General features: G+C 44.8%; 1 protein-coding gene across 3 annotated transcripts in view; it reads right to left on the minus strand.

Annotated features, from left to right (window-relative positions):
- LOC142365547 (secretory carrier-associated membrane protein 1-like) overlaps nucleotides 1–17,577 on the minus strand; it is a 98,039-nt gene extending 80,462 nt beyond the window's left edge. For all 3 annotated transcript variants that reach the window (XM_075446399.1, XM_075446400.1, XM_075446398.1), the window contains exon 1: nucleotides 17,361–17,577. In XM_075446399.1, coding sequence (XP_075302514.1) covers nucleotides 17,361–17,417 — 57 coding nt within the window. In that variant the 5' untranslated portion in view covers nucleotides 17,418–17,577. The remainder of the gene's footprint in view (nucleotides 1–17,360) is intronic.
- Nucleotides 17,578–18,500: the final 923 nt, after the last annotated feature.

Genomic DNA, 18,500 nt, shown 5'->3' on the forward strand with positions numbered 1-18,500 from the left:
ACCTCTCTCCTCACCCCTCCCCAGTTGATGGACTGCAAGATGGGGACTAGGGGGGCAAAGCCCCTCCCACTGTAAGGGAAGACCAAGTTCGGGACCACCTGAGGAACCTGAACATACATAAGTCTATGGGACCTGATGAGATGCATCCCAGAGTCCTGAGGGAACTGGCTGATGTCATTGCCAAGCCACTCTCCATGATATTTGAAAAGTCATGGCAGTCAGGGGAAGTCCCTGGCGACTGGAAGGGAAACATTGTGCCCATTTTTAAAGAGGGTAGAAAGGAGGACCCTGGGAACTACTGACCTGTCAGCCTCACCTCTGTGCCTGGGAAGATCATGGAACAGATCCTCCAAGAAGCTATGCTAAGGCTCATGAAGGGCAGGGAGGTGATTTGAGCCAGCCGGCAAGTCCTGCCTGACCAATCTAGTGGCTTTCTATGATGGTGTGACTGCATCAGTGGACAAGGGAAGAGCTATGGACGTGATCTATCTGGACTTCTGTAAAGCCTTCAACACAGTCCCCCACAACATCCTTCTCTCTAAATATGGGAGATATGGATTTGATGGGTGGACTGTTTGGTGGATGAGAAATTGGTAGGATGGTCACATTTAGAGGGTATTGGTCAATGGCTCGATGTCCAAACGGATGCCAGGGACGAGTGGTGTCCCTCAGGGGTCCCTACTGGGACCGGTGCTATTTAACATTTTCATCAATGATTTAGCGAGATCGAGTGCACCCTCAGCAAGTTTGCAGATGACACCAAGCTGAGTGGTGCAGCTGACATGCATTAGGTATGGGATGCCATCCAGAGGGACCTGGACAAGCTGGAGAAGTGGGCCTGTGTGAACCTCATGAGGTTCAACAAGGCCAATTGCAAGGTCTTGCATCTGGGTTGGGGCAACCCCCACTATCAATACAGGCTGGGGGATGAAGGCATTGAGAGCACCCCTGCCGAGAAGGACTTGGGGGTTCTAGTGGATGAAAAGCTAGACATGAGTCAACAATGTGCGCTCGCAGCCCAGAAGGCCAACCGTATCCTCGGCTGCATCAAGAGAAGCATGACCAGCAGGTCGGGGCAGGTGATTCTGCCCCTCTACTCTGCTCTGGTGAGACCCCACCTGGAGTACTGCGTCCAGCTCTGGAGCTCTTTTCACAAGAAACACATGGAGCTGTTGGAGCAAGTCCAGAGGAGGGCCACAAAGATGATCCAACGGCTGGAGCACCTCTCCTGTGAGGAAAGGCTGAGGGAGTTGGGGCTGTTCAGCCTGGAGAAGAGAAGGCTCTAGGGAGAACTTATTGTGGCCTTTCAGTACATAAAGGGGGCCTATAGGAAAGATGGGGAAAATCTTTTTAGCATGACCTATTGTGATACGACAAGGAGTAATGACTTTAAACTAAGGGAGGGTAGATTTAGACTGGATATAAGGAAGAAATATTTACCATGAGGATGGTAAAACAATGGAACAGGTTACCCAGAGAGGTAGTGGAGGCTCCATCCCTGGAAACATTCAAGGCCAGGTTGGACAGTGCTCTGAGCAATCTGGTCTGTTTGAAGATGTCCCCACTCACTACAGAGGGGTAAGACTAGATGACCACTAAAGGTACCTTCCAACACAAAGCATTCTATGATTCTAAACTGGCCAAACAAAACAGGGTATTTGATACCACATTGCACCATGCTCGGTTCTGAGTGGGCGGAGATGGCCAGGAGGAAGTTATTCACGGTTCGGGAGCGCACTGGACATCATGCTGAGTTGATCTGTGCATTTCTGCCATTTCTTTTGTATATTCTTCTTATCAGTATTATTGTTACTGTTCTCTTCGCTTGCTGTTCTGTTAAACTGCCCTTATCCTGACCCACAAGTTTTGCGTATTTCTTTCCATTCTCCATTCGACCACGTGCTGCTTTATTGCTGGCCAGGGCCAAACTGCGACAGTTCCTCTGCTCAAGAGACAGGATATAGAGGATACACACCATGAGGCACCCTGTGGTTTTACCTGCGTAACCATGGAGAGGACATGAGGAAGTGGGATGGAAAAATCTACCTCAAGTCTAGAAGCACGAGTGCGTGAGCTGCAAGGTAAAACAATCACAAAAGGGGATCCTTCTAGGAAAAATGCCACTCAGAATCACAGAATGGCAGGGGTTGGAAGGGACCTCTGTGGGTCATCGAGTCCAACCCCCCTGCCAAAGCAGGGTCACCTACAGCAGGCTGCACAGGACCTTGTCCAGGCGGGTCTTGAATATCTCCAGAGAAGGAGACTCCACCACCTCCCTGGGCAGCCTGTTCCAGTGCTCCATCACCCTCAAAGGGAAGAAGTTCTTCCTCATGTTCAGACGGAACTTCCTGTGCCTCAGTTTGTGCCCATTGCCCCTTGTCCTGTCACTGGGCACCACTGAAAAGAGCTTGGCCCCATCCTCCTGACACCCACCCTTCAGATATTTGTAAGTATATATTAGGCCCCCTCGCAGCCTTCTCTTCTTCAGGCTGAACAAGCCCAGCTTTCCAGCGGGCAGTTCTCCAGACAAGGTAGTTAAAAATTGCTTGGGATCCTCCTGAAGTGACCTCTAAGTCATATTTATAGGAAGTGAGTAACAAATTCTCTGACCAGGATTAGAGGGGCCCTGCTTCCAGCCAGGTAGAGGAAAGGGACAACCGCATTTATTGGATGGTGTGGATTCGATGGCCTGGCACGTAAGACTCCCAGGAGTAGAAGGCTCTAGTGGACACTGCTGCACAGTGTATTCCAATGCCATCAAGCTATAAAGAGGCAGAACCCATCTGTATTTCTGGAGTGACTGGGGGATCCCAACAGCTAACTGCACTGGAGGCTGAAGTGAGCCTAACTAGGAAGGAGTGGCAAAAGCACTCCATTGTGACTGGCCCTGAGGCTCCTTGCATCCTTGGCATAGACTATCTCAGGAGAGGGTATTTTTAGGACCCAAAAGGGTACCGGTGAGCTTTTGGCATAGCTGCCTTGGAGACGGAAGAAATTAAACATCTGTCTACTTTTTCCTGGTCTCTCGGAGGATCCTTCTGTTGTGGGGTTGCTGAGGGCTGAAGAACAGGTGCCAATTACTACCACAGTTGTGCATCAGCAGCAATATCACACCAACCCAGACTTCCTGAAGCCCATCCATAAGTTGATTCATCCACAGGAGAGCCAAGACGACTGATCAGCAAGATTCACATATCCTTTAACAGTCCCATATGGCCACTGAGAAAGTCTAATGGAGAGTGGAGACTGACAATAGACTACCATTGCCTGAATGAAGTCATGCTGCCTCCGAGTGCTGCCATGCTGGACATACTAGAACTTCAATATCAACTGGAGTCAAAGGCAGCCAAGTGGTATTCAACAATTGATATCGCCAATGTGTTTTTCTCAGTTCCTTTGGCAGCAGAGTGCAGGCCACAGGTGGCTTTCACCTGGAGGTGTAATGAGTACATCTGAAATCAATTGCCCCAGGAGTGGAAACACAGTCCTACCATTTGCCATGGACTGATCCAGACTGCACTGGAAAAGGGTGAAGCTCGGGAACACCTGCAATACATTGATGACATCATCATATGGGGCAATACAGAAGAAGAGAAGTTTTAGAGAAAGAGAAGAAAACAGCAAATCCTTCTTAAAGATGATTTGACCATATGTCCTGGATTTGGTTAAAACAGAACCAATTTTCTTTCTCAGATGTCGTCTTCTTTACACAGGTACCTTAACCAACAAGCTCCGCTTCCTCTGGATTATCTGGTACACAGCTTTGAGTCCCGAGATCTGATCTACATCTGGACCTGGAAAGATGAACCACTAAAGGAAAGGTGGAAAGGACCACATCTAGTCCTGTTGACCACATATACTGGAGTAAAAGTGAAAGGAATCAACTCCTGGATCCATTATACTTGAGCAAAGGCCACTCCCAGTGAGGAATCTTGGAATTTGAGTGCGACAGGGCCACTGAAGCTAAGACTGGTTAAGAATTCTTAATGGTAGACTATAAGCACTGATGAATTGTATCTGGGATTCCGGACTCCCCTACACCAAAGTGTCCTCAAGGACTGTTATTGTTTTTCTGTGTGATATTTGCAATTTTACCAGCAATAATTTTTTTTTTTTTTGCATATAAAGAAATAGGTTTAGCAAGGAATAGTCAAAATGCAGAGGGAACTGGTGATATTGTTCTGTTTACCAGTGGCTAATGCTAATTTGATCTTACAACTTTTACAGCACTTGGGAAGAATTCACAATGTAACTCAAATGACTGCTTGTGTGCCTACTCCAAAGTCTACTGAGTCACCCGTGCCATGGGGAGTACTCACAGCTAACTTAACATCGATGGGAGAACATATGTGGAAAATTGTACCTAATAATATCATGCGATAAAGGAGGAAAATACACCCTCAAGTGAACACAGACAAAGGATACAATTGATAGTTACAGCATAACCAAACCCCAGGCCTCACGGACAACGGAAATTATATATAGGCCTTTAGGTGACCAATGTACTAATACCCCATGGGGTTGCTAAATCCCCACAGTCTGGGAAACCCCACAAACAGGAAATCGGGAATATGCTCAAACAGTCAAATGGTACATTATATGGAATGGAGAGGAAGGATATCCTATGGAATCCTTGAAAGTAAAATTGGCATACCCTAAAATCAATAACTACTGAATCATCTCAAAATTTCAAAAAGAGAATTGGTATTGCACCAAGGAGTACAATTATAGTAGTTCAGACCCAGAAGTACAAAGAATATCCTCAGTTGCCCAAGCTTTAAGGCTAAGATGTGTATGTCAAAACTATACTACTCCTTTGAATGACACCTGGTCTTATTTAACAAACAATAATACCAGGTCAGACGTAGATTGTACTCAAACAGGAATCCCAGCTTTAGGACATACCGTGTGGATTGGTAGTGGGGGTGAATGGACAACTCATCTCCCTATTGCAGGTCAGAACCAATACTGGACATTGGGATTACTGACCTTATGTCCCCTTTGGAGAAGTTCACCCTTGACATCCAATCTACGGGGGAGAACAAAACGGGAAACAAGCCCAGAATTATGGCTGGCTGCTGAGCTGGAGGCCCTGCAGCAGCAGCTGGAGGACGAGACACAGAAACAGGAGGACGCGGAGAAGAAGCTGGTGCTGTTCCGCAAGTATGTGGATGATGCCACGCTGTCCCGCCTGGTGCTGATAATGCCAAGGTCATGGGTTCGATCTCCGTACGGGCCACCACTAGTACCAAAACTGTTGTTACCTGGGTATTAGAATCAATCTTTACGCCCCAGATTGCAACCCTTGAGAACTGATTTGTGCTACATAATTTAACTTTACAAATGGAGTGTTAGCTAATTCCACTCGAATTGGGATGGAAGAGCTCAATTTAGAATTGCAAACCATATCAAAGATGGCACTGCAGAATCAATTGGCACTAGATTTGCTTCTGTTGCACGAACAGGAAGTATGTAGCTTCTTAGATCTTAAAACGACAGTTGTTGCATACGTATTCCTAACATTACAGAGAATCTAAACAAACAGCTAAATCGAATGAAACAAGCAGCCAAGGCAAGCTGTGATTTGAGAAATAGCATGGAAAGTGGTTGGCTAAATAGGATTCTTCACAGATTGGGATTTTCATTGATTGGGTGGTTACAGAGTCTATTACAAACTCAGATCATATTCATTCTATTGATTGTAATATTCTGTATGCTTCTTGGATGTGTAAAAACCTGATAATACACACGGTCTTTAACTCAACAGTCACAGCATATGATGATAGTAAGGAAAGAAAAAAAACCGATAAACTACAATGGATCAGTGATACTGAATTGTGAGGAAAGAATGAAGGAACTATATTATGAGAGATAAGTGAGACTTAAAGGATCTCAGGTGAAACTTTAAGTCTCAAAGTGAGGAACTGATGCCCGAGCAAGCAAACCTCAAAGGATCCCTGAAAGCCAGAAGTAAAGGATTTAACCCCAGGAGGGATGCTATACTGCCGCTTACCCCCCTCCCCCTTCCAGCTGCTGCAGCTGGGATAGGGCAAAAAAGTGCCAGTGATGTCAAACAACTAAGAGGAGGATAACAAAAGAACACAAGGAACTGATAAGGACTAGCATGGTAGCCTTGGAGAGCCACAGCTGTAATTAAAACAAGGTACTAAGATAAGTACAAAACGAAACAAAACTGCTGATGAAAAGAAGACTACTTGAACTATGAGAGAACTATCCTAATTAGCATGGTAACCCCCCCCCCCCCCTCGAGTAGTGAAAGCCCCCTACCAAGAAAATCCCTTTCTTCATGGAACATGTGCAGCAAAAAGGGAGGATACTGTGACTTTAAGTGAATACGAGACATGTAAGGACCAATGGGTGATTAAGCATAGCTGTAAAAGTACTGATAACTGTTGCTCAAAATGTATAAATGTTTACCGCATGTTAGCCAAGGTGTGCTAGCTTTGTGGAGTTACCACGTAGCACCATATCCACACAGACATGAAATAAATATCTTGACTCCATGTGTTGATCGGCTTTTTGCACACCGGGTAAAAGAACCCTGATCGTTGGGACAACACCACCTCTAGTGTTAAAAATTGATCCTAGGAATTGTTGATGGTTTTGCAATGAGGATATTGATGTTTTAAACTAAAGCAGTGTATTTGGGGATAATGGGGGAAGAAGGCCAGGCTCTACTTTTCAGCAGTAGGGTTCTGTTAAAGTTAAATGTTTTAGTTTAGAACCCAAATATGTGATGTGATGGGTTGACCTTGGCTAGATGCCAGGTGCCCACCAAGTAGTTCTATCACTCCCCCTCCTCAATTGGACATGGGAGAGAAAATATGATGAAAGGCTTGTAGGTTGAGATAAGGACAAGGAGAGATCACTCGCCAATTACAGTCATGGGCAAAACAGATTGGTAATAAATTAAATTAATTTCCCCAAGCCCAATCAAAATCAGAGTAGGGTAATGAGAAATAAGAACAAATCTTAAAAACACCTTCCCCCTATCCCTCCCTTCTTCCTGGGCTCAGCTTCACTCCCAATTTCTTCACCTCCTTCCCCCGAGTGGCACAGGGGGATGGGGAATGGGAGTCGCAGTCAGTTCATCACATGTTGTCACTGCTGCTCTTCCCCTGCTCCAGCATGGGGTCCCACCCACGGGAGATGATCCTTTAGGATCTTCTCCAGCATGGGCCCTTCCCACAAGATACAGTCCTTCAGGAACGACTGCTCCAGCGTGGGTCCCCCATGAGGCCACAGGTCCTGCCAGGAGCCTGCTCCAGCGCAGGCTCTCCATGGGGTCACAGCCTCCTTCGGGCACATACACCTGCTCCAGCATGGGGGTCTTCCACGGGCTACAGGTGGTTATCTGCTCCATTGTTAACCTCCATGGACTGCAGGGGGACAGCCTGCCTCACCATGGTCTTCATCAGGGGTTGCAGGGGAATCTCTGCTCCGGCAGCCGGAGCACCTCCTCCTCCTCCTCCTTCACTGACCTTGGTGTCTGCAGGGTTGTTTCTCTCACATATTCTCACTCCTCTCTTCCGGCTGTTGTTGCACAGCAGTTCCCCACCCCCACCCCCCCTTCTTAAATATGTTATCACAGAGGCGCCACCACCATTGCTGATTGGCTCAGCCTTGGCCCGTGTCAGGTCCGTCTTGGAGTCGGCTGGAGCTGGCTCTGTTGGATATAAGCTTCTGGCATCATCTCACAAAAGCCACTCCTGTAGCCCCCTCACTACTAAAACCTTGCCATGTAAACCCAATACATGTGGATAAGATAGTGTTTTTTTAACTTATTGGTTTGATGTTGGTAAAAGCTTCAGTTTTGTGGAAAAAAAACCACCTTAGTTTGTGCAGATGTTTTATTGTGATAGATCTATTATTCAGCTATTAGAAAATAAATGACTGATCTTTTCCAGTTTCCTTGCCTACGTAAAATTGAAATAAGAGGAGGAATATCATTTGGGCTGAATGATTAGGGCAGGTGGGGCAGCCATTACTCTAAGAGAGGGGAATCTTGGTAGCATAGGCCAACTTGCACTGCATTATGAATCAAACCTGGATGCGCTTCCTGTGATGACCCAGCACTCTCAGGTTTTTGCAGCGTTAATTAGAATTCATGACAAAATAGATGCAAGGAAACATTTTGTACCCTTCATAATTTTATAGAAAATTTATTCTTATTAGAGAAACCATTTGCTTAGTGTGGTTTTTTTTCGTTACCAGCTTGTCAGCTAGCATAGATAATCTGGATAAAATATGAACTCCATAGATTGGGTGTCACTTTTATTAATAGTCCACGTAGCTTACCTTGGAGCACAGGTAATGGCTGAAGTTCATAGCAACAGCACAGAAAAATGTGGCAGCCAGTAGAAGACAAATTAACCATGTCTACTGCTTTAATATAAAAAAAATACATAAATGGAAACAGCATTTGAATTTGATGAGCTCATTGATAGTTTTGTTGGAGTGGTTTAAATTTTCTCCTTATACAAAAAGCTACTATTGACACAGCGAGATGGAAATTAACTGATTGTTTTTTGGAAAACTATATCTTTTGGGTTTATATTCCGATTGGATCACTTTAATTATAAATATTTTTTTGGAATGTTGAGCATTTAATAAAAAAGATTATTAGCTGTTCCTCTGATGTTTATGTGTATAGTAGGATCATACTAAAGAGGGAACAGTGTCAACTAGAAAATAACCTCTTATTAAAAAGGCATTAGGAAATTTTCTCAGATAAATCCTCTTGTTACTAATGCATTTTAAATCTGGTTTACATTCTGACATTATTCCCCCCCCCCCCCAAATGAACAGCTTAATTTTGGAAAATGCAATAATGGGGAGAGGGGTGTTAGAGATTGATTATAAAGACTGATTATAGAATAGAATAAAATCATAGAACTAGAACGTAGATTCAGCTGTGTAAACACAGCTGTGTTAAGAAACCATACAATGTGTATGTGTGCAATTGGGATAGAAATCAATTGTATGGATTGTATCAAACAGAATTCACAAAAGCAGCCGAGACGACCCTGAAACCAAGAAAGGCCTGAAACCAGTGAGGGAGAATTCTACGAAGACAGAAGAATAGAAAGAACTTAATAAATGATGTACTTAAAGGAACGGAACGGTTGCTTAGAAACTTATGAAGATTCTAGACTTGATTTCATCGGTTTAATAAATGTATATAAACTGGTCTAGCGAGTTAAGCTTTGCCACTCACTGAGGTGATAGCCCAACTCTGAGTTGTGAATAAAGCAATACCTAGTGTAACCCACTCGTGTGAGGATAAAATCTTTAACAAGGGGCATGATCTTGAGTACTGTTGTGATGTATGGCAATTCCTGTATTAACTCCTAAATCCAGGGACTCAAAGGAATAAAATTCTTGTTCATCCAGTGCACCTCTTGCATGTCATAATGTATGTTCAAATTTTTATCAGTATATTTTAAGCATTCAAAAGTGACAGCATTCTCGGTGTAAACTTGAGTAACTGATGTGAATTGAAATAACTAATTATTTAGAACTCCTGTATTTCAGTATGACTATTTCTTTGTATCAAGTTGTTTTACTCACAGTAACTGAAGTTTTTTGATGAGACGTGCTCAGTTTTAAAAGATCTAAACTACTGTTATACATATTATTTTATGTCAACTTTCAAACTGTGTCATATCCAAATGAAAGAAAAATACAGCAAAATGTGCGTGCAGTACTAGCAGTAGTAAAAGGCAAGGGTATCCACTCCAGAACTACAGCTGGACACCAGCACCTCTATTGTCCTTCACCTATAAACCTAAATGGGCATTTTTAAATATTAGGCTGCAAGTATTCTTATAGTCATAAATCTCTCTCTCTCTCCTTCCCTCTCTCTCTCCCTACCCCCCCCCATTCCTTCCCTCCTTTTCTCCCCTTGTATGTCAAACCTGTCAAGAGACCCTGTACTGTCTTGTAGTGTGGAAGAGTAGGATAATAAATAGTCTATGGGACAGTGAGCAAAACAAAGTCTCTGTGGTCTAAAAGTGTCATCCCTTTCTTATAAAACTTCAGGTCTGTCACACTGTCCTCCGCAAGTTGGCCTTAACTGTAGTTCAGAGTTTTGCATCCTGATAAAATTGCTGCAAGTGAGTTCTAACGTATAACTCCTTGCCCTTTCTCTTCTCCCTCCCCAGCTTAGCTGGCCTAATTGAATACCTACTCAGGACTGATAGTGATTTGCCTGGACTTAACCACTGTGTATCAAAAGGACAGTCAGAGCCCTGATACCTGATGGAAAAAGTGACATGAAACCTCCTCGATATTCAGAGGAGGACAATCAGTTGACAGAAAAACTAAAATGCTCCAGGAAAATCAAACAGTACAACGGACTGCTAAAAACTACACTGAGAGCAATGGGGGGTGGGACCTTCAAACTTTGGGATACACATTTAGCAAAAGTCACCTGGCTAGTTAACACCAGGGGATCCACCAACCAGGCTGGCCCTGCCCAATCAAAACATCCATGCACTGTAGAAGGGGATAAAGTCCCCGTAGTACACATGAAGAATATGCTAGGGAAGAGTCTGGGTTAGTCCTGCCATAGGGAAAGGTAAGCCCATCTGTGGGATTGCTTTTGCTCAGGTGGTGGTGCAGAAGTCCTTCGATGTGTACCTCATAGGGATTTGATTTTGGGTGAGAATAGCCAATAACTTAAATTGTGTGATGTTAATTGCTAAATAACCCTGTTATCAGTACTATAGTTGCTATATGCCATATCAACGGTATTACAGTCAGAATCACCCGAACTAATGAAGGATGGATTTTGATGAAACCTAGCAGAGCACAGTGATGATGGGACTGGATCTGGCTTCAACAACTGGCACCCACACAGTTCCTTGAGATCGACCTCTTCAGCACGCACACCGTGGGCACAGGCTGCACCAGACACACCAGCCATGAGCTCCAGATGCAGGATGCGATTGCCCATCACCATACATCATCTCTCCTGCCCTGAAAGACTGTTACAAGAGATGAAACCCAAGCCATGGACTAAATGAACTCAATGGACATCCTTTGTTGCCAGCTGGGGCTAAATCACAAGAAGTGTATTCTTCAAAGCTAACTACCACATAGGACAGCTAGAAGACATTTCCAACATCATGATGTTCAGCATTAAATTACGCCAGATTTGGGGAATTTATAAATTTTGAAGTCATGAAGGGAAAAAACCATCAGAAAACTATTTCTATTTTATATCCTTTACTAATTTAAAGAAAGACAACTTTATTGGGTGCATTTTACAGTCATATAAAAGAATTAAAACTAAGTTATGCATACAGGCACAGAACAAAGCTTTTTAATTCTAAAGCACAAATACTGCAGAAACACTTCAAGTAATTAGGGTCCTGATCCTTCAAAAATAATTAAGACTTCTCTCCCTTGCTATAAGTTTCTATCGCTTTAGCTTCACTTTAACAATAGCAGTCAAGGTGTAAACTGCATAGATTCTGCTGCCACACAAGGTAGCAGAGTCACCAATGCACTATTAGCTTCAGCATCAGATCTCCAGCTTGTACTTCCTGCCAAATCAGATAAAAGATTCATTTGCGCTCATGCAAGTCAGATTAAGTGTAATATCCAAATTATAACTGAACTACCTTTGTAGTAAAGTTAAGCTCTAACATATACTTAGCTCTAGTGACTCGAGTAATCGTGTGACCTCAGTGAGAGCAATTCAGGTACCTAACAGCATTTTTAGATATCTTAGAGCATCTCAGACATCCACAAAAGAACGGCAGTCACAACAAAACTACAAAAGACCCATGTCTTTTTTTTTGAGCAACAACTCGAAGCTAACCACTGTTTGGATACCTAATACCACCCAAAAAAACTACTCATATAATTAATATTACATACATTTGAGGGTTTCCATGATAATGTCTTTCCACACTTTGAACAAAAGAGACATAGGGTATTCTGTTCAAATCTTCATCTATATCACGTAGTGGTTTGTTTTTTTTACCTGAAGGTCACCATTCACATTTAAATACAAATCTATTTTAGTTTTCAGTCCTACTATAATTTCTATAGTATGAAATACCTGCACTTGCTCAGAGCTCAAATCATATCATAGGAACCGTCCCAACAGAATTCATCACAGAACTCATTTTTTAAAGACCTGATTCCACAGTCACTCAGAAATAAGTTTCATATGTTTGGATGACTAACAACCAGCCCTTCAAAACTTTCACATATGCCAGTCAAGCCACAGAGGCCTGTGAAATTCATAAATCTACTTTAAAAAAAAAAAGAATAATTTCATCTCTTAGTAGTAGTATCATTCATTTATACAAGAAAAAAAAAAACAAACAATATTTTTTGAGTAGATGAATTGATGAATTGTTTCAGAGTAAGTGAAACTTACAAAGGTTCTGGAACTGCAGTCTCTTGAAATCCAATGTATCTGTATCATCTCCCAAGAGGGAAGAGTACAACTAAACTGTCCTATGACTTGGGGAAAGAAACAAAAACAAAACACCAAAAAAACCACACAAACCAAGAAATCCAAACACCACACACACCAAAGGAGACAGCTACATAGGAAAAGGTTTAAGCTGATTTTAGAAATTCACCTTTCTAAGTTTATTTCACACTGGTTTAGTCTATTCAAGAACAAACTGTCAGGGCCTTAAGGATGCTCAAACCCCTCCTAGGTGGTCAGACCTGCCTTATCACTAAGGACTTGCCTGGTCATTATGGGACTGTCGGCTGACCCTTGTTACTTTTGCTGGACCTGATCCTGACCCCAACTTGACTTTCTAACTTGGGCTTGGATCTGCCTCCTCGCTATGGACTTGTCTACTCCAGACTCTTGGCTGAATGCAGTTACCATCACTGGACCTGCTCTGCTAACCCTGCTTGGGTGCTGTGGAACGGCACGCTTTCATCATTAGCCTGCCTCCATCTATAATACTTGACATTACACCCAATGTGTATTTCTTCACAATGCTACTACATCAAATTACACCAGGATTATCATGTCCTCATTTGAATGGTACATGGATGTATGTTTTTCTGCACAACTTTAATGCTTTTTAACTTTATAATGTTACTTATCTGTTTATTTCATTACCTCTTGTCTTTCAAACCAAAACACATCTTGGTTCGGTTGGTACACCATCCAAAGGACAGCTATTTACAGTGGAATACTACGACTTCAAAAGCCTATCAGCCTTTGGGTTCAGTTCAGGGCTTCTGGGGTTTTTTGGGGGGTTTTGGTTTTGTTTGTTTGGTTTTTTTTTCAAAAAAAAAAAAAAAGAAAAAGAAAGAGCACCACATAAAAAAGCAGAGGTTAAACAGTCACTGTCTCAAAATAAGCAACATTTTATGATCAATCCAGGCAAGCAAATGCATGACACAAGAAATCCTATTTTAAAAACTAAATTCCTTTACTTCCACGAGATAGCAAGACAGAAACATAATTTAATTTTAGATACCCAAAAGAATTAGCTACCCAAAACACTGAGCAAACTAGATGCTTCTGCTTTACCTTTATCTTCCCAGAGAACATCTTTTTTTTTATTCAACATCAAGTAAGAATCTCTGCTGTAATGTTTTTATTAAAAGGCATGAGAACAGTCACGAGAAACCTCACAAGTACATCACATAAACAATGAGTAAAACCAAACTACTTAAGAAAAAGCAGGACCTCTCTTTAGACCTTGGCAGTAACTCTTCCACATGATGCCCCCCTCTCCTTTCTCTGCCACACCAGTCTGTGATTTTACACAAGCACAGGAAGTGGCTTCAAAGGTAAGGAAAATAATCATACATAAAATTATCAAGCACAAATAAAATAGGAATACATTGCAATAAGGTGTTCAGACAACATGAGTTAGATAGCCAGGGTCCATTGGGAAATACTGGTTCTATGTACAAAATATTTTAAAACACATAGTCAAACAAAACTGAAATGCAGACACGCATTGCTACCCACTAATTTCAAAGTTGTTAATGCCCCGATGGGATGCACACACAGGTGCTGAGGGAGCTGGCAGATGTCATTGCTGAGCCACTCTCCATCAACTTTGAAAGGTCCTGGAGGACAGGAGAGGTGCCGAAGGACTGGAGGAAAGCCAATATCACTCCAGTCTTCAAAAAGGGCAAGGAGGAGGACCCAGGGAACCACAGGCCGGTCAGCCTCACCTCCATCCCAGGAAAGGTGATGGAGCAGCTCATTCTGGAGGTCATCAACAAGCAAGTGGAAGAAAAGAAGGTTATCAGGAGTAGTCAGCACGGATTCACCAAGGGGAAAAACATGCTTGACCAATCTGATAGCCTTCTATGATGACATGACTGGCTGGGTAGATGAGGGGAGAGCAGTGGATGTTGTCTACCTCGACTTCAGCAAGGCTTTTGACACAGTCTCCCATAACATCCTCCTAGGGAAGCTCAGGAAGCGTGGGCTAGAGGAGTGGTCAGTGAGGTGGACTAAGAACTGGCTGAATGGCAGAACTCAGAGGGTTGTCATCAGCGGCACTGTCTGGTTGGAGGCCTGTAACTAGTGGTGTCCCCCAGGGGTCAGTACTGGGTCCAGTCTTGTTCAACTCAGCAAATCTGCAGATGACACCAAACTGGGAGGAGTGGTGGATACACCAGAAGGCTGTGCTGCCATTCATCAAGATCTGGACAGGCTGGAGGGTTGGGTGCAGGGGAACCTGATCAAGTTCAACAAGGGCAAGTGCAGGGTCCTGCACCTGGGGAGGAACAACCCCATGCATCAGTACAGGCTAGGGGTGGACCTGCTGGAGAGCAGCTCTGCAGAGAGGGACCTGGGCGTCCTGGTGGACGACAGGTTAACCATGAGCCAGCAGTGTGCCCTGGCTGCCAAGAAGGCCAATGGCATTCTGGGGTGCATTAGGAGAAGTGTGGCCAGTAGGTCGAGGGAGGTTCTCCTTCCCCCTCTACCCTGCCCTAGTGAGGCCCCACCTGGAGTACTGTGTCCAGTTCTGGGCTCCCCACTTCAAGAAAGAGGAGGAACTATTGGAGAGAGTCCAGAGGAGGGCTATGAAGATGATGAGGGGGCTGGAGCATCTCTCCTATGAGGAAAGGCTGAGGGAGCTGGGCTTGTTTAGCCTGAAGAAGAGAAGGCTGAGAGGGGACCTTATAAACGCTTATAAATATCTCAAGGGTGGGTGTCAAGAGGATGGGGCCAAACTCTTTTCAGTGGTGCCCAGCGACAGGACAAGGGGCAATGGGCACAAACTGAAGCATAGGAAGTTCCATCTGAACATGAGGAAGATGTTCCTTACTTTGAGGGTGATGGAGCACTGGAACAGGTTGCCCAGAGGGGTTATGGAGTCTTCTTCTCTGGAGACATTCAAAACCTGCCTGGACACGGTCCTGCGCAACCTACTCTAGGTGAACCTGCTTTGGCAGGGGGGTTGGACTAGATGATCTCCAGAGGTCCCTTCCAGCTTCTACCATTCTGTGATTCTTTTATGCCAATGGCATGACAGTCAAGGTTTGGCGTATACATAAGGCCTTCTGCCCCTTCAAATAAATGTGTGGGTAAGTAAAGGTATGCAAGATTACCTTTTGTTGGCAGTGGGACATGACAGAAGTCAGCAGAGATTGAAATAAGTAAAAAAAAAAAAGGCCTCCAAAAAAAGGAAAAGCATACAGCTTTCCTAAAACAACTTTTACAAGTAAAAGAAATCCATAATCACTTTTAACAGTGAGCTTCAAGTTACAGAGAAGTCATTATAAAGTCCTTTTATGATGATGCATTGCAGATGAGAAGTAGAGCATGGATTTTGCCTGACAGGTACATCAGAAACTTCCCCTGATGAGAAATGGGAATAAACTATTGCACTTCAAGCAATATCTTCAAACTGTAAGTACAGTAGAGGTAGGTCCCTAGCTTAGGTCACAGAAACACTACATAGGACAAGTTACCTGGGCTGACGAGCCATGCAGGGGCATCTACACTGCTTCCAATACCCCTAACCACCCTGGGTATCTATACATAATAAATTTTGCTAGATGCTATTTTCAGCACTGTTACAAAAAGCAAAGAACAACATCACATACTTTTGTTGCCTAAGACATATTCTAGAACAATGACACCTTTTCGGTACTTGGTGCCAAAAGGTGTCAAAGAACCGCGCTCACTGCCATTGGTGCCAGTCCAAACTATTGTTGGTGGCAACCTCAACACCAGGGGTGCTGTTCATCTAGAAGGTCATTGCACTGTGTAAAACATGAAGAAAAAAACCCACGGTGACTAGCCTAAAAAATACACTTCACTAAATTTTATGACTATAAAAACTAAACTAATGATTCAGACAGACTCCAATGAACAAATGTCAGTAATACCATCAGCTACATGCACAAAAGTATGCTTGAAGTATGACAGCTCAATTTTTAAAAGGCTTAGTTATTTCAACTGACATCCTAAACTCACTGCCATACAGTATGTGTGTGTTTTAAAGTGTCAGCATGAAATAAAAGTGAAGTACAAAAAAATTTGGTAAGATTATTGAAGCAGCTCAAGAAATTAGTTGAACTGGATTCAAATAGTAAAGAACGAACAGATAAGGAGGGGAAACATCCAAGGAGGTCAGCTCATCTGAAGCCAGAACAGTGGGTAAAGAAACAAGTCTCAGCTGTATGACAGGCAGGTAATACAAAAACTAAAAGCTTTAGAATACATTACAACACAGCATTTTGAGATGCAGGGTAGAACTTATGCCTAGCCATCAGTACCCTGTGTGCTTCAGAAATAACATAAAGAAGCAGGTAAGCTTGATGGGAGCTGGAAGGAGGCAAGAGGGGGAAAAAGGGAATAAATTCACTACACTTAACAATCTGGGTCAGTCAAATGGAAGAAAAAACGTTGTAGCATTAAGCACACATACACCAAGTTACCGCCAAAATCAAGCAACTTTTTTTTTCCCTTCAAAATAATGCACCTGAAACGCAATTTGTCTTATTTTAGCAACAGAAGGCAAGACAAAAACACAGAAACCTGAACTTGTGAAACGGCTGTGCCCATTTCTAGGGCTTCCAATAGCGCTGCTTATCCTACGAGCCCCCCAAAGCCGCCGTGCCCCAAGCACCGGGGAAGGCAGGCGCCTCCGGCGCTGCCGATCGGCGCCCGCCAGCCCCCCCGAGGCCAACGCTACCCCGCAGCGCTGGCCCTTCTCCACCTCCCGCGGCTGGGAGCGATCCCCCCGCACGCAGCAGGACCGATGCTCCTCTCTCCCTCCCCCATCGGAGCGTCCGCCGCTCCGCGCAGCTCGCTCTGCCTCCTCCGCAGCACCGAGGAAGGCTCACAGACCCCCGCTGACCGCCGCCCGCAGCCCCACCTTAAAGGGGTTGTTGAGGTCCGGATCGGCGAAGGGGTTGCTGTCGAAGTCCGACATGGCAAGGGCAGGCAGGCGCTACAATCACTGGGAGGCAGCTCTTCCACTGCACCAACCCCCACACTCGCCAGCTCGCGGGCTGCCCCCCGCCGCTATCACCAGTCACCACGGCCCAGACCCAAACACACCCCCAACCAGCTACAGAGCACCGACCTCCCAAAATGGCTGCTCCGGAAATGAGGTTGTGGGGGCGGAACGGCCCTAGAAAGAAAAGGGAACGCCCACTCCCAAAGCCAGCAGGAGGCAAGGAGGGAGCAGGGCTTGGAAGAGCGTATTCGCGAGCCGAGCCGAGCCGAGCCGAGCCGAGCCGAGCCGAGCCGAGCCGAGCCGAGCCGAGCCGAGCCGAGCCGAGCCGAGCCGAGCCGAGCCGAGCCGAGCCGAGCCGAGCCGAGCCGAGCGCTGGAAGAGCGAATTCCTGTGGGGGTGGACTGTAAGGGTTGGAGACCTGCTGTGGTGAGGGCTGTCTGAGCTGATGAGGGGCAATGGGGGGCTCTGTCCTGCCGCCCTCGCTTGTCAGCACTAGCCTGGAGCCGGGGTAGAAGGAGGCCTGGGGCTTCTCGCCTATGGTAGGCCCAGTGTGGCAGCTAGGGAAGTGCATGTGTATGTTGCCAATGGCCATGGCAGGAGTGGGGTGCCTCCCCTCAGAGTGGTGCCTGGCCGGGCAACTCCAAGCTGCTGGCTCGGCCAGGGTAGCCCCCGTTTGGTAACCCTCTTTTGGGGCTACTCAGTACCGTGCAGATGGTACACAAAGGGAGGAGATGCGTGTTCTCTCCTTTCCTCCATCCCTACCCCTCGGAATGGGTCAGGGTCTTGGCTGGAAAGTGAAATGCGCATGTGAAGGTAATGAGAAAGCCTTCATATTTGAGGCTTATTTGGTAAAACACAAATTTACTCCCTTATTCCCTTCTCCTGTTGCCATGATAAATAGCGTGCCAAGTGTATGGCTTCTCAGATGTCTTGTACAAAGGTTCAACGAGGGCTGTAGGTAGGATATGGCTTTGAACCATGGTCCCAAAATCCTGCTTAACTGGGTGGACACGTTGAAAGGGCTTCTTGGAAATGTTCAACCATTTTGAACTGTTC

This window comes from Opisthocomus hoazin, chromosome W, assembly GCF_030867145.1.
Source record: "Opisthocomus hoazin isolate bOpiHoa1 chromosome W, bOpiHoa1.hap1, whole genome shotgun sequence".
NCBI lineage: Eukaryota > Metazoa > Chordata > Aves > Opisthocomiformes > Opisthocomidae > Opisthocomus > Opisthocomus hoazin.